Source organism: Biomphalaria glabrata, chromosome 8 (assembly GCF_947242115.1).
Source record: "Biomphalaria glabrata chromosome 8, xgBioGlab47.1, whole genome shotgun sequence".
NCBI lineage: Eukaryota > Metazoa > Mollusca > Gastropoda > Planorbidae > Biomphalaria > Biomphalaria glabrata.
This window is the reverse complement of record NC_074718.1, coordinates 43,529,913-43,553,154: the sequence shown is the minus strand read 5'-3', so window position 1 is coordinate 43,553,154 and position 23,242 is coordinate 43,529,913. Positions and strand designations below refer to the sequence as shown.

Genomic DNA, 23,242 nt, shown 5'->3' with positions numbered 1-23,242 from the left:
CGTTGCATTTTCACCCTTCTTTCTGCTTCTGTTGTGTATGGCATCTGCAATCAACGATCCTTCCTTTATGCTCTCTCTCCATGTGGATCTATCCGGTGCCACCTCTTCCCAGCTGATAGTGTCGATTTTGAAGAGCTTCATGTCGCGTTTGCATACATCCGTATCCGCATCATCAACACACAGGAATTCCCTGATAAGTATCTTCCTAACCTTGTTTTTTTTGCCCGCAGCCTTGATACATTTAATAGTTTTCAACAGGATCTTGTATGGAGAAACACACCTTCGTTGATGTCATTGTACGCATAATGCAGTAGACAGGAGAAGAATATGACAAACAGAGTAGGTGCGAGCACACATCCCTGCTTGACATATATATATATATATATATCCAGAAGGGAAGTCTTTTATATGACTGACTAAAGGAGGCCATTTGAAAATATATCTGACCATCAGGTTGAATGATGTTGATCACTATCTTCAAATACAAAAACAAAATTTAATAAAATACTCTGAAAGACACAAAGATAAAGGCACATTCCTCGTCCCATATGCTAGGACAAATTTGTACAGATACTCCTTCTTCCCTAGTGCTATTAGAGCATGGAATGGGTTGCCTGAGCTAGCCAGGAAAACCAGTGACTTGGCAGAATTTAAGTCATTGGTTAATATGCATGACGCGTAGGACGTAATCATCTTTTTTGAAGTAACGTCTGTATTATATAAGATAAGATAAGATTTAAATACAGAGAAATCAAAACAATGTTTTTGTTTTAAATTTCTAGCAATGTTAATGTTGGCTTTAACTTACTTGGCACATGTTTCCACAAATAAATGATTGATTGTCTCTTCTATTAGTTTAACAGTCAGGTCAAAAGTTGTTTCAAAGATTTCAGATTCAACATTGAAGGAGACGGCGACCTAAACGAATCAAAAAATTTCAATACAATAAACAAAGTGATCCGTTATTAAGATTGTATAGAATAAACAAAATCTCTTTAAATACTAAAACATTATTATTATTTACCTGAACCAAAGCCATACCAGATCCTCTGGCCTCAATCTTTACTTGAGAAGGAACATCTGGTGTCTAATGTTATAATGGAAACAAAAACCATTCATTGTTAGTTGGAGAAAACTCACTAAATTTAGGTGAAGATTTCGGTTTCAAATGTTTGAATTTTTAAAAATATTATTAACATAAATGTCTGATCGTGTGGTATGAGCTTTAGACTTTCAGCATAATTGTCCTGAGTTTGAATCCTTCCTGCTTCCGACCCTTGCCATTGTGCTAATATGTTTATATTGCGTCATTGCTTATTGTGCATTTTTTGTGAGAAAGTAATTAACAGGAAGTGAGGAAATAAAAAGAGTCTTCTATGTCTACTTGTTTAAACCCAAAGTCTCTGTTATTAATATTGTTATTATTGATTAATGTCTACAGTATGCTATATATTTATCTGTGACAACAGAACATACTGATTTGAAGAATTAGGCAAAAGAATACAATTTCGACAACCTTCGAGATGAACTCATCAGAGATAGGTTAGTATGTGGCATACAGTCGGATCGAGTGAGAGAGAGTTCTGAGAGATGTAGACTTAACTTTAGAGAAAGCAGCAAGCATAATTCGTGCTGACGAGCATACCCAGAAACAAATAATAGATATGAAAGGACTACATGTGGATGCTGCTAATAAATTAAAGAAGACAGAAGATAGAAAGCCAGTCAAAAGCTCACAGAAAAAAATTGCAAAGAATCATGTAACAAGTATCATTAGAGATTTCAGATCTTGTGGTAGATCTTATGGAAAATACAATTGCCCAGCATTCGGACATACATGCTGAAACTGTAAAAAAGAGAAATCTTTTCGCTGCAAAATGTCGTTCGAAACACTTCAAGGCTGTTGATTCAATAGAAGATGAAAGTCAAGTACGCCAAGTAAATGAGTTGTGGTTTGAGACCATTGGTACTGACAACTAAGTTTGGATGGTTGATGTCAATATTATGTGGGAAAATAGTCAAAACGAAGATTGACACAGGAGCACAAGCTAATGTCATATCAGAGTCAACGTGGAACACTTTAGAAACTGATTGTCAGTTGAAGCACTCAAATACTACCCTACGAGCATTAGGGGATGAAGCATTAGAATTGAAGGGAGTTGCATCTGTCACATTTAAAATCGACGATGTGGAAGTCAAAGGTGATCTGTATGTGATCAAGAACGAAATAAACCCAGTTTTTAGGTATGAAAACATCTATTGCTTTGAAACTAATTAAAGCGAAAGAAAACGTCGAAGTACATGATGTCAAGCAACAGAATGACGTTCCACGAGAGTTGATGCAACAACTTGTCGTTTTAGGATTAGGATCAAACAAGTTGAACTAAGCATTATTAGAGCTTGAAAAGTGAGACTGAATTAGTGCTTGAAAAGTGAGACTGAATTAGTGCTTGAAAAGTGAGACTGAATTAGTGCTTGAAAAGTGAGACTGAATTAGTGCTTGAAAAGTGAGACTGAATTAGTGCTTGAAAAGTGAGACTGAATTAGTGCTTGAAAAGTGAGACTGAATTAGTGCTTGAAAAGTGAGACTGAATTAGTGCTTGAAAAGTGAGACTGAATTAGTGCTTGAAAAGTGAGACTGAATTAGTGCTTGAAAAGTGAGACTGAATTAGTGCTTGAAAAGTGAGACTGAATTAGTGCTTGAAAAGTGAGACTGAATTAGTGATTGAAAAGTGAGACTGAATTAGTGCTTGAAAAGTGAGACTGAATTAGTGCTTGAAAAGTGAGACTGAATTAGTGCTTGAAAAGTGAGACTGAATTAGTGATTGAAAAGTGAGACTGAATTAGTGCTTGAAAAGTGAGACTGAATTAGTGCTTGAAAAGTGAGACTAAATTAGTGCTTGATAAGTGAGACTGAAGAAATTAACCAATCAAAATAAGGAATGCAAAGCCGTGTTCTGTAATAACTCTCAAAACTCAAAACAAGTGGGTTTTTTTATCGCTGTATCTGTCGACTGCAAATTCTTGCCAGCAGCAACTCAATATCAAGTTTGTCTGCCAGTGGTCTCCCCTTACTCGGGATGCCATCCTTTTAAAGTGTTCCTCAGCCTGGTTACGTAAGTTTTTTTTTATGTCAGTGAGACTGCTGATATGCTATTAAGCGGCCACTAAATTTATGCTGGACAAACTGAAACTGGTTCAAGAACGAAGGAATAATTGACGACACTGAAAAGACGAATAAGAAGCGTCCACGAGGAGCAGGAACTTTCTTATATCCCCTGTCAACGTAAGCTGGTGGATAGGATTAACCTGCTATTTTATCGAGCGATAACACCGACCACAACTCCGCAAGACGGTAATACATTTACCAAGATGGCTGCACTCTTTCGCTCATGTACCAACTGTACATGAATCCAGATAGTACCAAGTCAAGGGCCGAAAAGTACCAAGTGGAGGGACAGATAGTACCAAGTCAAGGGCCGAAAAGTACCAAGTGGAGGGACAGATAGTACCAAGTCAAGGGCCGAAAAGTACCAAGTGGAAGGACAGATAGTACCAAGTCAAGGGCCGAAAAGTACCAAGTGGAGGGACAGATAGTACCAAGTCAAGGGCCGAAAAGTACCAAGTGGAGGGACAGATAGTACCAAGTCAGGGGCCGAAAAGTACCAAGTGGAGGGACAGATAGTACCAAGTGGTGGGCGGGATAGCACCAAGTCATGGGCTGAATAATATCTAGAGGTGGGCCGGATAGTACCAAGTGGTGGGTCAGACAGTACGAAGTTATGGGCCGGATACTACAAAGGGGTGGATTGCATAGTATCCAGTGGTGGGCCAGATAGTACCAAGTCAAGGGCCAGATAGTACCACTGGTGGGCCGGATAGTACCATTTTAAGACTCGCAGGTTTTATGTTGAGCATCCATCCATCCATCCCAGTTGCGATACAGCCCATGGAGGGCTCTGGCCTGCTTTAACACATCCTTCCATTCAGATCTCTCCTGGGCCTTTCGTCTCCACGCCCTAACCCCAAGCTGCTTCAGATCTGCTTCCCTAGGATAAATTATAATAGGCCTACCCTATTTCATCGCCTTTCTAGTACTGTTGCATCCTAACAGTTAAGTAATCTCAAGTTCAAGCGACTCACTTCTCTAGACTGTAACACAAGGGAATTTGTTTTGTCAATGTTGAAAGTGTAAGAAGTTGTAGCATTCAGCTGAGTGGTGATCTGAACATTGAAATTGTTGCTGTAGGTCTGTTTGGCAAAGTCTGACAAGGCATTCAGGGCCACCACAGTGTCCTTTAGGAATAAAAACATTGCTATGAGCATATGTTAACCGAAATCCACTATTAAAGCAAAGTAAGGACTGTTACTAAAGACAGATGAATATTTATTAAGATTTATGTATGTTGTGAGATTTACAAAATATAATTATCTAAGTATTGTTTTGGCTAGAATTAAATCATCTTACAATTTTATCTTATCATAATTACCTTTGTTTTAGTTGTTTTCCTAAAGTAAATTGTTTTAGCTAGTTTTAAATAAGAAAATAAGATATTCCAATGATCAATTATTTTAAACTACTATTTAATATTATTTATGTATCAGAAACATTGGCTTAGATTGTCAGCTATTGTAAGTTGATTTAGGATGATTAGTTGTCAATAAGTCTTATCTTATGTACCAACTATGGTACTTTGAAATAGAAGATAATTAAGTCCTATGCATTAGGAATAGAAATCATTGATATATCAGATTTGTATACAAGAAAAAGTAGAACTTTAGTGTTAAAAAAATTTACAAACAAAACTATACAAAAAAAAGCACTCACAATAAAAAAGTTATTATTTTGTGTGTCTGTTTTTTTAGATCTTTTATAAGTCTTTGAGGAAAAAAATTCATTTCCAGTAAATAAAATACTATTCTGATCAGTCAGTTATTAAATCAGTTTCAGTTCTGGCATATTACAAATTAACAACGTATTTTAAAAATAAATTAGCATACAATTAACGATCTATAATTAAATGGAAACAAAATAACACCCACACAGTTTATATTTATTTTATTTATATTGTAATAACTGAAGGGAGGCAACTCAACGAGACATAGACGTTTATTTACATGGAGACATGACAAACACAAAGGACATCTGCCTTGAGTACAGCATCTCCATATTGGCTCTAGACTTGGGCGGAAATCGTTAGTCTCTTATGTCAACATCCGACTTGTCTGGTCACCGATAGTGCGCACCTTCTTTCTGCACTATCTTGGATGGCGGTGCGCATGGCAAAGTCATAACAATATATATATATATATATACAAACCTGTGTGGAGGAGAAGCCACCGTTTGAGTTTCTCTGTTCTGTTAACCATTGCATGATACTCTTTCCCGCAACAATGTTTCCTCTGGCAGCGTATGTCAACAAAGCGTAAGATGTCATTTCAATGTCAACGGCTTTAGTAGGGTTGGGGTAATCCCAAGTGTTGGTTGTCTTGGGTTGGTCAGGTTGGTGCCAGTGTTTACGTCCGTCTAGTAAGAAAAAAATTAAGAATGACTGATTACTGTTGATTCTTGATAATCCTAAACTTTTAATCCAATGCACTCAGCAACCTGACACACCGATATTTACTAGATGAACATGTATTTCTTAATATTGTTAGTTTGTCGTCTGGGTGCGGACACGCCCTGCCGCCCACAACCTAAACCCCTAGCTTTAGGTTAATAGCCGCCCTGTAAGGTCTAAGGCTAAGGGAGTAAACCTTGACAGAAAATCCGGTTTTGAAGCTCCGTAGGCGAGGGGACACTAGTGAGACTACTCCCTGGCAAACTCTGCAGCCACCTGACCCAAAATTTTGATGGCTTTCTATTTCTTTCAAGATCGCTTGAAATATTGTCAATTTATCTGTTAAGAAACTCTGTGCTCATTAAATTTGTTTTCCTTAAATTAACATCTTTGGTGAAAAGAAAATAAGAACCTTTAACTGTGGCTTTCTGCTCAAGTTTATTCAGAACTGTCTGGACTTGACTGCTGTTGGCAAGTTGGAAAGCATAAGTAGCCATATTCAGAATGTAAAGGTCATCGGTTTTAGAAACTTCCTGTTCAGCGTAAGCTAAAGCTTTCTGTCTGGCTTCATCAACCAGCAACTAGGGAGGACATTCAATATCCACAAGATAGCCATTAGTGAGGGCAATTAACATCAGCAATATAGTGGGGACATTTAAACGTAGCAAGTGGTGAAGACATTCCAAGTGGTGAAAGATAGCAAGTGGTGAAGACATTCAAAAGTGGTAAAAGATAGCAATTGGTGAAGACATTCCAAAGTGGTAAAAGATAGCAATTGGTGAAGACATTCCAAAGTGGTAAAAGATAGCAAGTGGTGAAGACATTCAAAAGGGGTGAAAGATAGCAAGTGGTGAAGACATTCAAAAGTGGTGAAAGATAGAAAGTGGTGAAGACATTCAAAAGTGGTGAAAGATAGCAATTGGTGAAGACATTCAAACGTGGTGAAAGATAGCAAGTGGTGAAGACATTCAAAAGTGGTGAAAGATAGAAAGTGGTGAAGACATTCAAAAGTGGTGAAAGATAGCAAGTGATGAAGACATTCCAAAGTGGTGAAAGATAGCAAGTGGTGAAGACATTCCAAAGTGGTGAAAGATAGCAAGTGGTGAAGACATTCAAAAGTGGTGAAAGATAGCAAGTGGTGAAGACATTCAAAAGTGGTGAAAGATAGCAAGTGGTGAAGACATTCAAAAGTGGAGAAAGATAGCAAGTGGTGAAGACATTCCAAAGTGGAGAAAGATAGCAAGTGGTGAAGACATTCAAAAGTGGTAAAAGATAGCAAGTGGTGAAGACATTCCAAAGTGGAGAAAGATAGCAAGTGGTGAAGACATTCCAAAGTGGAGAAAGATAGCAAGTGGTGAAGACATTCAAAAGTGGTAAAAGATAGCAAGTGGTGAAGACATTCAAAAGTGGTGAAAGATAGCAAGTGGTGAAGACATTCCAAAGTGGAGAAAGATAGCAATTGGTGAAGACATTCAAACGTGGTGAAAGATAGCAAGTGGTGAAGACATTCAAAAGTGGTGAAAGATAGAAAGTGGTGAAGACATTCAAAAGTGGTGAAAGATAGCAAGTGATGAAGACATTCCAAAGTGGTGAAAGATAGCAAGTGGTGAAGACATTCCAAAGTGGTGAAAGATAGCAAGTGGTGAAGACATTCAAAAGTGGTGAAAGATAGCAAGTGGTGAAGACATTCAAAAGTGGTGAAAGATAGCAAGTGGTGAAGACATTCAAAAGTGGAGAAAGATAGCAAGTGGTGAAGACATTCCAAAGTGGAGAAAGATAGCAAGTGGTGAAGACATTCAAAAGTGGTAAAAGATAGCAAGTGGTGAAGACATTCCAAAGTGGAGAAAGATAGCAAGTGGTGAAGACATTCCAAAGTGGAGAAAGATAGCAAGTGGTGAAGACATTCAAAAGTGGTAAAAGATAGCAAGTGGTGAAGACATTCAAAAGTGGTGAAAGATAGCAAGTGGTGAAGACATTCCAAAGTGGAGAAAGATAGCAATTGGTGAAGACATTCAAACGTGGTGAAAGATAGCAAGTGGTGAAGACATTCAAAAGTGGTGAAAGATAGAAAGTGGTGAAGACATTCAAAAGTGGTGAAAGATAGCAAGTGATGAAGACATTCCAAAGTGGTGAAAGATAGCAAGTGGTGAAGACATTCCAAAGTGGTGAAAGATAGCAAGTGGTGAAGACATTCAAAAGTGGTGAAAGATAGCAAGTGGTGAAGACATTCAAAAGTGGTGAAAGATAGCAAGTGGTGAAGACATTCAAAAGTGGAGAAAGATAGCAAGTGGTGAAGACATTCCAAAGTGGAGAAAGATAGCAAGTGGTGAAGACATTCCAAAGTGGTAAAAGATAGCAAGTGGTGAAGACATTCAAAAGTGGTGAAAGATAGCAAGTGGTGAAGACATTCAAACATGGTGAAAGATAGCAAGTGATGAAGACATTCAAAAGTGGTAAAAGATAGCAAGTGGTGAAGACATTCAAAAGTGGAGAAAGATAGCAAGTGGTGAAGACATTCAAAAGTGGTGAAAGATAGCAAGTGGTGAAGACATTCAAAAGTGGTGTAAGATAGCAAGTGATGAAGACATTTAAAGTGGTGAAAGATAGCAAGTGATGAAGACATTCAAAAGTGGTGAAAGATAGCAAGTGGTGAAGACATTTCAAAGTGGTGAAAGATAGCAAGTGGTGAAGACATTCAAAAGTGGTGAAAGATAGCAAGTGGTGAAGACATTTCAAAGTGGTGAAAGATAGCAAGTGGTGAAGACATTCAAAAGTGGTGAAAGATAGCAAGTGGTGAAGACATTCAAAAGTGGTGAAAGATAGCAAGTGGTGAAGACATTCAAAAGTGGTGTAAGATAGCAAGTGGTGAAGACATTCAAAAGTGGTGAAAGATAGCAAGTGGTGAAGACATTCAAACGTGGTGAAAGATAGCAAGTGGTGAAGACATTCAAAAGTGGTGAAAGATAGCAAGTGGTGAAGACATTCAAAAGTGGTGTAAGATAGCAAGTGGTGAAGACATTTCAAAGTGGTGAAAGATAGCAAGTGGTGAAGACATTCAAAAGTGGTGAAAGATAGCAAGTGGTGAAGACATTCAAAAGTGGTGTAAGATAGCAAGTGGTGAAGACATTCAAAAGTGGTGAAAGATAGCAAGTGGTGAAGACATTTCAAAGTGGTGAAAGATAGCAAGTGGTCCAGAAATTCAAAAGTGTTGAAAGATAGCAAGTGGTGAGGACATTTAAACATACCAAGTGGTGAAGACATTCAAAAGTGGTGTAAGATAGCAAGTGGTGAAGACATTCAAAAGTGGTGAAAGATAGCAAGTGGTGAAGACATTTCAAAGTGGTGAAAGATAGCAAGTGGTCCAGAAATTCAAAAGTGTTGAAAGATAGCAAGTGGTGAGGACATTCAATATCAGGAAGATAACATGCTAAAGAAATAATAACTAATAAACTTTTAGAAGTCAAAGAAAGTGTTAGTGAGAAATATTGAAGTCATAAGTTACTAAAAGTGTTATTTAATATAAGAAATCAGACATCTTACTGTGTTGGCCAAAACATCTTCATTCTCAAATAGGGAAATCAAAACATACAAGCTCAGTCCAACTCCAGAGCCAGCTTGACCCTGATAATACAATTTTTTTAAGTTTTAATTTTGCAAGTGGAATATTTCCTATAAAGTGCTTTCCTTATAAGAAATGAAAATACTTTTTATCGACCCTGTAAAGTGGAAGGTCGCTATTAGTTTTGTGTTTCTGCCTGTTCTTCTGTTTTGTTTACATTTCAAAAACAAGTAAAATAGTTGTGTCTGTAATGTTATCACAGCGCCTTGAGCCTACATTTTGTTTGTTAACAGTGCTTTATAAATAACATTATTATTATTATTACTAAATACGCTTTCTTACCTGCATTTTCTTGTTCAAAACCACTCCAGGCTCTGGAAAACTGCCATCATCATTTTGTTTTGATACCATCCATTGGATAGCTTTAATCAGGACCTCGTCATCAATGTAGATGTGGGCTTTTGCTTGCTTGAACACTCTGGTAACAAAGGCAGTTAGCCTAAAAAAAATACATTTTGAATATGATCATGATTTGAATAATAATAATAATAATTTTATTTATGAAGCGCTGTTAACAAACAAAATGTAGGCTCAAGGCGCTGTAATAACATTACAAACACAAACACGACAGTTAGAATGACAGTTAATCTAAAAAAGTTTTAAACAGATACGTCTTAATGCTCTTCTTAAAAGTGGTGTAGCATGTTGTCTGTCTGAGATCAATGGGGAGTGAGTTCCAAGCCTTTGGTCCGTGAACTGAAAAAGCCCGCAGACCGTAGCTTTTGAGGGAGAAACGTGGCACTACTAAAAGCGTTGAGTCCATTGAGCGCAGGGCTCTCTGGGGGACATATGGAGTAATCAGTTCGCTAAGGTACAAGGGCATCTCGTTGTTATATATACACTGATGACAAAGTGTGGCGACCTTGTAATCGATTCTCGCTTTCAGGGGAAGCCAATGGAGCGTGCGCAAGAGCGTAGTAGCAGAGTCTTGTCTAGTTTTTTTAAGGACTATTCGAGTGGCGTTGTTCTGTATACGTTGCAGCTTGGCTATTTTGTCATCAGGTATACCTGCTAGCACGGCGTTGCAGTAGTCAAGGCGGGAGAGTATGAATGCCACAGCTAGCGTTTTTGTTGACTCCGTTGTTAAATATGGTCGGATCTGGCCTAATCTGCGCAGCTGCAGATAAAGACCTTTGCAGAGCTGACATATGTGTGGGTCGAAAGCTAGTGTTGAGTCGAAGAAAACTCCAAGATTCCGCACTACATGGACAAAAGGAACATGGCAGTTCGTGATAAAGAGAGAATCTGTGCTTATAGCCTAAGCCCTAGGGATAAACTGGCAAAGGAGACTCACTTAAAATTCCCCTTTACTAGAAAATAACTAGGAGAAGCAACATAAAGAAATGCTGCCTGCCACACTGAACGCTTCAAACGGCAATATAAACTCAAACAAAACCACAGAACCTACCACATACTGCCTGATGCATCACGGTTACCAAAAGCACTGAAAGAACCATCCGTGTGTTTATAGGTCAGTTCTCTTTGATAACCTAGTATAACATCAATAAAAGCAAGCTTAGATAAAGAATAATAGTTGAAAAACACAATTTACATTTTGTTGACTGTTAGTCTGTAAACATGAGCTATAGAGACACCACAGACTCACCACTTTCCATAAAGTTCAAAGCTTTAGTTCGAATATCTGCACTGAGTTGATTCACTGATTTAAGGTAGTCAGTTACGTAGACGTTAGGGGCTAGGTTAACCATAGTTTGTTCGCCACAACCAGTTGGCATCTGAAGAAGTGAATCTAATCCAGCGATAGTTGGACCCATCAAGTCACCTGCAGACAAATAACCAGAATATTATTTTTTGTTAATTTTATAGTCAAGTTGCAATAGGACCTAATGGAGCTCTCTCGAAAATGAATGTATTGACCGGCAAATGCGCGAAATAACCTTCCAGTTTGTGATCTAGTCTTCAGTTAAGTTAGAATACTTTAAATTTTAGTATTTCTTATCAGGGCCGGATTTAAGGCAGGCCAGGCGCGCTACACAAGAGGTTTTAAAAGTCTCACAGAGTCTTACTCTCCAGAAACTCAAAAACATAAAAAATATACATTTTTTAAAACAAAAATTGCATATTATTTTTTTTAAAGTAGTATAATTAGAAAAAAATTTACATGTAATCTGTTTCTATCTTATCTTATCTTATAAAATACAGAAGTTACTTCAAAAAAGAAGATGATTACGTCCTACGCGTCATGCATTTAATCATGCATGTTAACCTATGACTTAAATTCTACCATGTCATTGGTTTTTCTGGCTGGCTCAGGCAACCCATTCCATGCTCTAATAGCAGTGTAATAGCACTAGGGAAGAAGGAGTATTTGTACAAATTTGTCCTAGCATATAGAAACTATTAGAAAGAGGACTTTGCCTTTATCTTTGTGTCTTTCTGAGTATTCTGATTATTTTGTTCGCCTTTGTTTTTGTATTTGCAGATTATGGTTCAGTGTTTTATGTATAATTGCTACTTTACTTTTGAGTCTTCTCTCCTGAAATCTTTTTTAAATTTAGTGATTTTACTAAAGGTGTTACTCTAGTCAAATGTGAATATTCGTTAGTTATGAATCGCACTGCTCTATTTTGTGTCTGTTCCAGTTGCTTAATGTTTTCTTGAGTTGAGGATTCTCGAAATTGCTACTTTTAAAACAAACCCTTCTCTCTTGAAGTGTTTCTAAATTTAGTGATTTTACTAAAGGTGTTACTCTAGTCAAATGCCGAGTTTTATCAAGATTGGTCAAACGGTATAGATTTTTATTTGTGACATACATGTATACGCCTTACTTTGTGCTTTATATTATAGAATATTCAGAGATAGAGAGACAGACAGAAAGAAAGATACAAAGAGAGCGAGAGAAATAAAAGAGAGAGAGAGAGAAAGAGAGAGACAGAAAGAGAGAGGGAGAAAAGAGAGAGAAAGAAAGAGAGAGAGAGGGAGAGAGAGAGAAAGAAAGAGAGAGAGAGAAAAGAGAGCGAGAGGGAGAGAGACAGAAAGAGAGAGTGAGAAACAACAGAACACAATAACGTTGAATAAACTACTATTATGCTTAGGACCAGAAAGCGTGTTAGGTTATACTGAGCTCTTCTACTCCAAGAAAGCAAAAAGAAATAACTAAATCAACGCGATATTCGTCTATGTTACATACTTCTTACCAACAGCGGATATTCTGGCCAGTTCTGAACCTTTCACAGTATTGGAAGGTAGAGTAAGATCAACAGTTTTAGAGAAACTAGTTTTGCCTTCTGTCAGATCAATGAGGACTGGAACATTGTATATTTTGGGAACTCCTTCAGCCTGAAAAGAATCAAGTTTTCATTACAAATGAGGTTTCATTTATACAAAGTAGTAAGGCATTTTAGTTCGTCTATAGGCGTAGCTGGGAGGGGTGGAATTTTGTGACTCTTGCTTTAATTTTTTTTTTTATTGCAGGGGAGGAGAGTGTTAAACCATCACTTGCCCCAGCGTTGTAAAAAGGCGAGGGGGTTGAGGCTAAAAACTCCTCGCTTAAATAAACAACAAAAGCTAACTACAGTCACCAAATTCCATGAACGCAGCTAATGTGGATTTGAGTTTAAAACTCATATATATGAGTTATATATATTGTTATAACCCTATTCGCGACGCAAAAGGGTTAACTGTGTGTGATTAGCTGACATATGTGACACAGGCCAGAAATACAGTTTAGCGTGCTATATTGAAAGGCAAGGGACAGTACTGGCACGAACTTTGCACGTGAATAGCGCCCGTGTTATGGTCATTTGATCATAAGCCTGCGCAGACCAGAGACAGTGTGTAGGAAAGCGACAGTTCAAGACCGCAGAGCGTTGAGACCGGGACTGTTAGTCAGCCATGAAGTCGGTCCTGGTGCAGTCCTCCAGTGAAACGTACGAGTCCAGGAAGAGACAGTAGAGTTATGAGTTTAGTACAGTGATATACAGTGTAACGTTGTAGCAGTTGATTGTGTTGCCAATTGTGTCATAATGGCTATTTTATTTGACCCTTATTAAAGTACCAGATTATTTGGAGCCTTGTTGTCAAGTTCTTGATGTGTTGATATATATATATATATATATCATATGTGATGGTGATGGTAGGCATCTGTACGGCGTACCGGCAGCTTTTTTGGAATGTGGGGAAAAAAGTTATTACTTTCTTGTATTTCAACTTTTATTATTAATTTATTAGTAATTAAAGGTTAAGCAAACCATCACTGAGTACTGGCACCTAATTTTTTTTTTCAACAAAAAGAGCACTGTATACAATATAAATTTGTATAGATATATATTTTTTTTAAAGTTCTATACATATATTTGTATTAAGACTAAGACTAAGACTGCTTTATTGATCCTTACGGAAATTTGTTGTGATTACAAGGACTCTTTTCTCATATAAAGACAACACAACAGAAAACTACACATAAATACAACAGACAACATAAAGAGTTCATTCAGCGACTACACACAGGTATCTTGGTGCCTTTCATGTTCCCTGATCAACGAGTGGCGGTGATAGAGTCTGACCGAGTGAGGTACGAACGAGTTTTTGTATCGCTCCGTTCTTGTTTTGATTGACAGCAGTCGCCCACTTCGCGACGACCTGACGTAGTTCTGATTGAGCGAGTGGCCGTTGTCTTCCAAGATTTTTTCGATTTTTCTTAGGCACTTTTGTTCAAAAAGTTCCTTTAAATGTGGTAATGTTGTGAGTGTAATTTTTGATGCTTTTTTTTTTTAATGTTTTCTAGACGTCGCAACAGTTTATAGTTTATAAGTTTATTTATATATTGGGTGTGTGTGTGCAAAGGAAAAAAATCACTTCTCCCCCCCAACCCCCCCCCCCCCAAAAAAAAAGTCATGGCTTCTATTTTTCTTTTTAATAAAAAAAAATGTATACCTCCACCAAGAGTTGTCTCCTAACAGCATCAGCAGCTTTGGTAGACTGAGCCTTCACTTCAATATCAATTTTACCCAAGTCAGCTGGCACAATAGGGAAGTACACAGACTTGGCCTCACCAGCTTTGATCTAATAACAACAAAAGAGCACCATGCATCATTGTACACAAACAGATAACAGAATAAAATAGAAGAATTGTTTTAATCTTTATCCTGATTTTAAAACTTGTCAAACTGACCATCACATCTTGTACACTTTCAACTTGTTTCAAAACTTCAGCTCCGTTAGCATCAATTTCAATGTTGAAGAAGTTGTCAGACTTGGCAAGTGTCACACGGACCTGGTGAAAGCAATTGTTAATGAAGCTGAAATATTTTTTTAAAATACGTGATCGTATTATGCCCAGTGAAAACATCTCAATAGAAAATGAAATGCTTGTGCATTGTTTCAAGAGAAAAGCCAGTTATTTTTATTGAGTTCACCATTTAGCACTTCATATTTTATATTAAATAGATTTGAAGAAAACAAGGCTTGTCTTCGAATCCAAAGATTAGTGAGAAATGCAGTATTTCCCGTTGCTGCGCAGCCCCAGCTGTGACCTACATATTTTGCCACTCCCAGGGTAAGCATAGCCTTTGTCTGCAGGTGGTCGATGTAGATTTTCTTTTCGCCATCTGCGTTTGTTCTCGGCAGCGGATTTTCTTTTGGTCTCAAATGTGTATCCCGCGGCCTTCGTGATTGACCTCCAGCTGTGTCGTTCTGAGGCCGCATGCAACCAGATGCTCTCTTCTATGTCAGCTAAGGAAAGTTCACGCCTAATATGGTCTTTGAAGCGTTTCCGTGGGGCGCGTCTGTTACATCGACCACCTTTTAGCACACTAAAAAAGAATGCCTTTGGCATACGTTCGTCTCCCATAAGGGATACTTGCTCTGCCCAGCGTAACTGCCGGACCATAAGAAGTCCCTCCATACCGGCGTTTGCAAAGGACATCGCTGTTTGTAGTGCGGTCTTGCCACCGTATGTCCATGATGGAGCGCAAGCATCTTTAGTGAAAGCGCTCAAGAAGTCTAAGTTGTTTTCTGTATAGTGTACATGTCTCATAGCTATATAGAAGGGTTGAGAGAACCACCGCCTGGTAGACAGGGGGAGTGATTTGTTCTGCCAAACTCTCGCCTGAAGGCGTCAAAAAGCGCTACTGGCTCTGGCCAGACGGTTATCAACTTCCCTTGAAAGTGAGGCGTCATTTGATACTATACTACCTAGATATGTGAAGTGGTCTACCACATTAAGGGGCTGTCCATTTACGGTGATCCTTGGGGCTGAGTATGTTTCATCGGGTGACTACTGGAACATGACTTCTGTTTTCCCGAGGTTTATAGATAAACCGAAAGAGGCAGCATCGTATGCAAATTTGAAAATACAGACACAACAAAAGCGCTAAAGTAAACTAATTTATTTTAAATATTTTAGTTTTTTTTTTCACTGACCTGCATATCTTCAGTCATGTAGTTGAAAACATTAGCTTGTAGAGCCAGATGCTCCCCGCGGGTTACTGAGTATGGTAAATTGAGGCTAACAAAGAATGGCCTGAATACTCTAAGCTGTTGCATCAATGAACAAATATATTATATTAGCATTATAAAAACAATGAGCATTTTGGAAAATATTTCTGTAAACTAGTACATAGAATCAGAAATTTATGTTTAAATAAAATAGTAAATTAAAAAATCGCATTTTTTTATAACCATAATTTTATATCAAATCTTTTAAATATAAATAAATGATACTTATTGTATTTATTGAGAGATAATCATACAATGAATACAAAGGACGTTATAAAGATGGTCATTCCAATTAAAGTCAAAACTTTATGCTAAATAAATAACGATTCGCAGGCAAAAACAAAAACCAATTAAGAAAAAGCCAAAGTATATGGCCTGGGAACAAATCAACGGGCGTAGCCGGTGTGCAATGCTAGTATTATAATATTCTAATAATACAATAATGTGGATTTTTACTTTGAGTGGAGACATGAATCTTTTTGAGAGAAAATGTGAAAGTATGGACCAATGCAACGGCCGTTTGGAACCGGATAACGAAACCAAGGTATCAAATCAACAAATTCTTAGTGCAAAACGTAACAAAAGAGGACATAGAGGAGGACTAGGAGCTAGAGGTAGAAGAATTTCAAGTTGCATTTATTAACTCATAACAAGGGAAAGTTCATTAACCTTAAAACACAAAACCAGTATTCCCTTAACTTAGAGACTAAATGACGCGTAGGACGTAATTATCCTCCTTTTTGAAGTAACGTCTGTATTATATAAGACTCTAAGACATAAATCCCTACTATGGCTTAAGAACAATTTTGGTGAAGGTGAAAGCAGACATAGGGTACCGTCCTTTATTTCAAAACTATTAATAAAGTGAATATTACGGGGGGGGGGGGGTTGTTTTTTTATTTTCATATGATAAAGAAGCAATACAAAATAAAAAGAATACGTTTTAAAACCAAAGCTTATTTAAGGGGAAACAGATAATTACTGCATTTATCTGAAAATTACAGGGCTTAGCTCCCTTTCTGTTATATAGTGCGATAAGAGAATAGAACGGGTTGCCTGAATCAGACAGGAAAACCAACGACTTAGCAGAGTTTTTTCATTGATTAACAAGCATGACTAGATTGACACATCAAATACGTAGGACGTAGTTATTTTCTTTCTTGAAGTTACATGTGTAATATTTAACATAAGATAAAACAAAATTAATTAATTATTAGTAAATGATTAGCTAATTGTATAATTTTTAGATTGATTCGTATATTGTTATCAACTATGAATAAGTATGTAAAATTTAAACTTGATACGAGAATGGGAAATCAAAGTAATACATATTAAAATGTAAAAAGAAAACAAACTTCATATACATATCCACATCTCTAATAAAGTAGCATTTATTCCCATTATTTCGAAATCAAACAAATAATTAATCACCAACAATAAATTAACTAATCGTTTAATTTTTTAAAAATTGTTTCGTGTCTTGTCAGGTTTAATGAATAAGTGTACAACGTTTTAACTTGATCCTAGAATGGGAAAACGGAGAGAAAAAAAAAACTATGCTCAAACTTTTAACCATACAGACAGACATGTGGACAGACAGACAGACAGACATGCGGACAGACAGACAGGCGGACAGACAGACGGACAGACAGACGGATAGACAGGCGGAAAGACAGGCGGACAGACAGACAGGTGGAAAGACAGACAGGCGGAAAGACAGACAGGCGGAAAGACAGACGGACAGACAGGCAGAAGACAGGCGGACAGACACGCGGACAGACAGACAGGCGGACAGACAGGCAGGCGGACAGACAGACAAAAAGACAGAGTGATTTGATATGAGCTTTGTAAAAATATCTTACATGAGCCTGAGTTTGTGCAACACCAAGACCCGAAGCTGAGTTGATAGCAAAGGCACTGGCCACCCAGGATGTGATAGTATCTGGTACTGTTGCAGTAATAGAAGCTGACCCATTGGCACTGTAAATATAGTATAGTCATAGACATAAATAAATATAGACTGGCCGAAGGAAGTAACTTCATGTAACTTGAAAACATGTATATCTATGTATTCTGATTTACGAATTATGAAAAGTTGCATGATCTTCATTCTTAGAGATTAAACAAAACTATTGTAATACTTATATAGGTTATGGCATATATATGTATGAATACTTAACTTTTATACTGCTCATAAATGCTGTATAATAAAGTACACAAAATTGCAAGTCACAAATTTTCGTTTCATAAAACTCTTTTATCGGCCAGTCTATATTTATTTATGTCTATGAGTGTAGTTCAGTATTATAGAAGCACAAAGCTCTCCTTTTTTACTACATTCGGAACAATGCCATTAAAAAGACACATTTTGGACTTTGACAAATCTAAAGCTAAATTTGATGTCACGATCATTTATGTATTTCTTTCAAATACAACGAGGCCGACTGTTGCTCCCGGTTGATAACTTGTTGCACTAAACTGCTGGTAGACAACTAAACCGTTGTATGCGTAATATATTTTAACTAATAAAACCTTAAATGAATTGAATAATTTCCTTGTGAAAAAAATAAATATAACTTTATTTATAATATAGACAAAATCAGCTTGTGATAAATAAAATAAATGTGATAGACTTTAGTAATAATATTTCATAACAAAATCTATTTCACTATAATAAATAACACAGCTTTTCAGTCTCACGTTCAGGAGTCGTCTCCCCTAACTAAGACCACGTGACGACAATGTCACTTATGTTGCAACATTCACAACCAATCGCTAACCTCTTCCGCCGTCACCATAGAAACACACACGCACACATTTACATACTGCTTAACGCCAATCTTAAGATATCTTGGTGTCGAAACAAAAACTTTGAAATGTTTTTTAAGAGCAATCCAAGAAACAGGATTTTAGGCACAGGGCATTGACTTACCTAATCGTGTGTGTTGACTTACCTAATCGTGTGTGTTGACTTACCTAATCGTGTGTGTTGACTTACCTAATCGTGTGTGTTGACTTACCTAATCGTGTGTGTTGACTTACCTAATCGTGTGTGTTGACTTACCTAATCGTGTGTGTTGACTTACCTAATCGTGTGTGTTGACTTACCTAATCGTGTGTGTTGACTTACCTAATCGTGTGTGTTGACTTACCTAATCGTGTGTGTTGACTTACCTAATCGTGTGTGTTGACTTACCTAATCGTGTGTGTTGACTTACCTAATCGTGTGTGTTGACTTACCTAATCGTGTGTGTTGACTTACCTAATCGTGACATTCGACCAGAAGAAAGTCTCAGAGAAGACAGTACGTGTGCGGGTGGGGATCTGCAGTTCAGAGGTTTTAGGCGGCGTCATTATCTCAGTATCGATTGATGAGCGGAATTCCAAGTCGAACTCTCGAAAACGATTCGGTCTAAATAATCCCAAATCCCACGAGATGTCATCTGTTTCTCCTGGTAGTAAAAGTTGAATAGTTAAAATGTCAATATCCTTAGACCATATCTGTTATTGAAATTAAGATAAGATAATGTTTATTGATCCAATCAAATGGAAATGCCAACAGACTGCAATTGATAACCTCAGCGTAACTACTGTATAACAACAATATAGATACCAGGGCGGGCCCTAGCATGTGCGGGGCCCTATGCAAAACGGATCGCGCGGGGCCTAGTCTGGGTAGAGATAAGCATGTCAAAATTATTTTTTTTGAATTAGAAAATAGGCCTACTTTCGTCTTTGCAATAAATTTTTATCAAATGTAAGCTTTTTATTTATTGGCACCCCAAAATGTCAATTTCGTCTATTCTTCAGGAGATTTGAATAAATTCAAAAAAAGTTCCGGACTTTATCGTATATTTTGCCTTTTCATGAGATTTCCTGGAGGCCCTGGAAAATCAGAAGGTCGCGAAAACCCTGTTATTTTATATAAGTTATAATGGTTTAATTTAATAATGTACACTTAGAATTAGCGCGGGGCCTATGAAAACGCGAGGCCCACTGCGACCGCATAGGCTGCAGTGGCCTAAGGCCGGCCCTGATAGATGCAAATACGAACAACATTCACACACGAAACACATACACACTCACAAACAGCCATTTATGAATTAGACTTCTATGTACTTCTCGATGACGACAGATGATCTTGTAACACCCTGGCCGAAAGTGGGATAGAGGAGTTTTTAAATCTTTCTGTTTTGGTTCTAATGGAAAGGAGACGACCACTTCGTTCAGATCTTATGTAACAGTGGTTTAATGGGTGCAGGTTATCTTTAAGAATCGTGAGTGTTTTGGAAAGGCATCTTTCATGAAAAAGCTCTTCAAGAGATGGTAGCTGTGTTCGAGTGATATACGATGCTTTTTTAATTAGTCTATTTAGTCTCAGTCTTTGTGCCAGTGAAGTATTGTTTTGTAAAATGTTTTACATTGTTTCGGATGTTCCTACAGAGTTGAAGATAGTTTACTTCCTAGTCCAAACCTCCCGCAGGACGACGGGGGATGGGAGCGGGCAGGGTTTGAACCCTCGACCGTCGATAAATCCGAACGACAGTCCAGCGCGCAAACCGCACGACCAGGCAGCCATAACAGCATGTGATTGCAAAGTTAATTAGACAGCTGATGTTGTTTAGTTAGTTTAGTTACGCACTATATTAGACCGTGAACGCACATTTTATAGTGACGATATAGACGTTGGGTTTAGAGATTAGCGTAGACTTCTAAGTTCAGTTATTGCTAGACTTTCAAATGGTAACATCATTGTTAGTGACAGACTCGACTGTGGCCCATTCTGTATTAAAGATTGTTTATAGTTTTCATCTTGAGTGAGCTTGGTTATTGAGCCTTTGATCCTGTTGGCACCTGTTCATTCTTTGTAACGTGATGTTCATGTTTTGAATGCGCGTCTGTAATATATCCTACATTGTACGCACGCACCCTTCCAAAAAAAAAAAAAAAAGGTAGAAAAACGTACCTTTACCTACGTTTGGTTAGGGGCCTCACTTTTTCTCTAATAGATTGGTACCATGACCTTTTACATAAAATGGGACTCTGAATGTAGAATCTACTAGGAAGTGAACGGATCTTTACTTTTTTGTGTGGAATATGATAATAAACCACCATATTTAAAGGGAAACTCCGATGGTTTTGACAATTTTTGATATAATATGTGTTTTGATTTACAGATAATGAATTATATTCTTCTTTTTTTTTTTATTTACAATAATAACTTAGTAATTGATGTTTTTCCGACGTAATTTTCCTGCGCATCCAAAACAGTCAGACTTTCACCGGGTTTCTATGTGACGTCACAAATGTGTTTTAATCTATAGACTTATTGTATAACAGGAGACCATACAGCAAAGTTTACATTCTCGTATATGAAATATATCTTTGTCTATGCAGTTACATCTAGGATCTTGTAAGCAAAGAAAAAATGCGTATTAAAAGTAGATTTACATGCTTGACTAATCACGGCAATGTGTATCTTCTCGCCTGACCACTCAACACACAACAAACACTATCGCTTGGTTGTCTTGTCAGGACCGACTACACGTAGTCTAGACTAGCCTTACACTGACCAGTTTGTTCGAATCATTCAGACACACGATCTATTTACTTCTTGGGATAGGGAGAGGCTTATATGAAAATGTTACTTTTTTTTCTCGAGTTGGTTATCCTAATGCTTTTGGATCTATCTATACATGTTTATATATATAACTGTATCATAGCTCTGGACTAGGCCGTCACTAAGCCTAACAGCCTAACAGCTACTGTAAGAATGAAGCGATACGATTGGTTAAATCAAGTTTCTCTTTCAGTATTGTTTAGGGAAGTGACGCATGAAATAACTTAAAACAAAATCTCAAGGAATCCCGTTTTTTTTTTTTTGAGATGTCAAGAATTTACTGACTAATTTATTAAATGTAAAATTTTCTAAGCATTTAAATAAAAAATGGTATAATGTTTACTATTACAACTTTTTACGCAGAATTTAAATAAGTCAATAACTCAAAATCTGAAAAAACCATCGGAGTTTCCCTTTCAAGAGGAAGGACATGCCTTTCTCTTACCGTCATCTGTACACCCATTATAGGGCATTCTTATCTGTACCTACATTTATCATATCTTGAAAATAAACTCAAAATGAACAAAAAGACAGAAATAATTAAGATTGGCACTAGGAACAATGTCTCAAAAGTTGAAAGCACAGATTCTCTCTTTATCACGAACCGCCATGTTCCTTTTGTCCATGTAGTGCGGAATCTTTGGAGTTTTCTTCGACTCAACACTAGCTTTCGACCTACACATAAGTCAGCTCTGCAAAGGTCTTTATCTGCAGCTGCGCAGATTAGGCCAGATCCGACCATATTTAACAACGGAGTCAACAAAAACGCTAGCTGTGGCATTCATACTCTCCCGCCTTGACTACTGCAACGCCGTGCTAGCAGGTATACCTGATGACAAAATAGCCAAGCTGCAACGTATACAGAACAACGCCGCTCGAATAGTCCTTAAAAAAACTAGACAAGATTCTGCTTCTACGCTCTTGCGCATGCTCCATTGGCTTCCCGTGAAAGCGAGAATCGATTACAAGGTCGCCACACTTTGTCATCAGTGTATATATAACAACGAGATGCCCTTGTACCTTAGCGAACTGATTACTCCATATGTCCCCCAGAGAGCCCTGCGCTCAATGGACTCAACGCTTTTAGTAGTGCCACGTTTCTCCCTCAAAAGCTACGGTCTGCGGGCTTTTTCAGTTCATGGACCAAAGGTTTGGAACTCACTCCCCATTGATCTCAGACAGACAACATGCTACACCACTTTTAAGAAGAACATTAAGACCTACTTATTTAAAATATTTTTTGGTTCGTTTCTTATTTCAGTTATCGTGTCTGTGTTTGTAATGTTGTTACAGCGCCTTGAGCCTACATTTTGTGTTTGTTAACAGCGCTTTATAAATAAAATTAATAATATTATTATTATTATCTTATACAATACAGACGTTACTTAAAAAATAAAAGAAGCTGATCACGTCAAGGATAATTTTACTGGTGGTATTAATAAATTAATAAAGGCAAGGCGTCAAATCAATGTATATATTTTAAATATGAGTGACTACGTGACAGAAAGTGCAAGGGGAAATAATTTATTTTTTTTTAAATTTATTGTTCACCTCCCTTTAAAGTAATATTCTTTCAAATTCATTTGTAACATAATTTAAACGCATAGAAACGTTTACTATTTAAACCCTTCTTTCACCTAGAAAAAAAAAATGGCACATGGCATTGTGAGACCAGACAGAGAATGTACCAGACATAAATTTTTACTCACGAAAACGTGGTCGCCAGTAGCGAAAAACGATAGCGTCAGTGAGCACCACAACACCAGCATTCTGTAATCATCATATGCAATCTTTTAAATTATTTCGCAAAAAAATATATTGCATGAAATTTTAATCTTCCATTGATTTATTCTGCATTCATTTCTGTCTTTTATCTATAACAAGAAGATGCCGCACCAGACATCATGCACGCTAGCTACGCCACTGTACACCATTTCCTACCTTCTCTAAAGTGGATACACCAAATGTCAAAGTGACGGACTC

The 23,242-nt window shown here is 37.4% G+C and overlaps 1 protein-coding gene across 3 annotated transcripts in view; it reads right to left on the bottom strand.

Annotated features, from left to right (window-relative positions):
* The window catches only part of LOC106058419 (CD109 antigen-like), a 61,460-nt gene that overhangs the window by 5,651 nt on the left and 32,567 nt on the right, over positions 1-23,242 (bottom strand). For 2 of the 3 annotated variants that reach the window (XM_056038461.1, XM_056038460.1), the window contains exons 18-33: positions 22,970-23,029; positions 18,902-19,095; positions 17,502-17,619; positions 15,565-15,678; positions 14,315-14,416; positions 14,077-14,205; positions 12,339-12,480; positions 10,787-10,963; positions 10,589-10,670; positions 9,463-9,619; positions 9,102-9,182; positions 5,974-6,142; positions 5,322-5,527; positions 4,144-4,296; positions 1,025-1,087; positions 809-918 (exon numbers count right to left, since the gene is read on the bottom strand). In XM_056038461.1, the coding sequence (XP_055894436.1) occupies positions 809-918; positions 1,025-1,087; positions 4,144-4,296; positions 5,322-5,527; positions 5,974-6,142; positions 9,102-9,182; positions 9,463-9,619; positions 10,589-10,670; positions 10,787-10,963; positions 12,339-12,480; positions 14,077-14,205; positions 14,315-14,416; positions 15,565-15,678; positions 17,502-17,619; positions 18,902-19,095; positions 22,970-23,029 (2,057 nt within the window). Of the gene's footprint in view, positions 1-808; positions 919-1,024; positions 1,088-4,143; positions 4,297-5,321; positions 5,528-5,973; positions 6,143-9,101; positions 9,183-9,462; positions 9,620-10,588; positions 10,671-10,786; positions 10,964-12,338; positions 12,481-14,076; positions 14,206-14,314; positions 14,417-15,564; positions 15,679-17,501; positions 17,620-18,901; positions 19,096-22,968; positions 23,030-23,242 lie in introns of all 3 variants that reach the window. The other variant, XM_056038462.1, reaches the window with a different exon arrangement.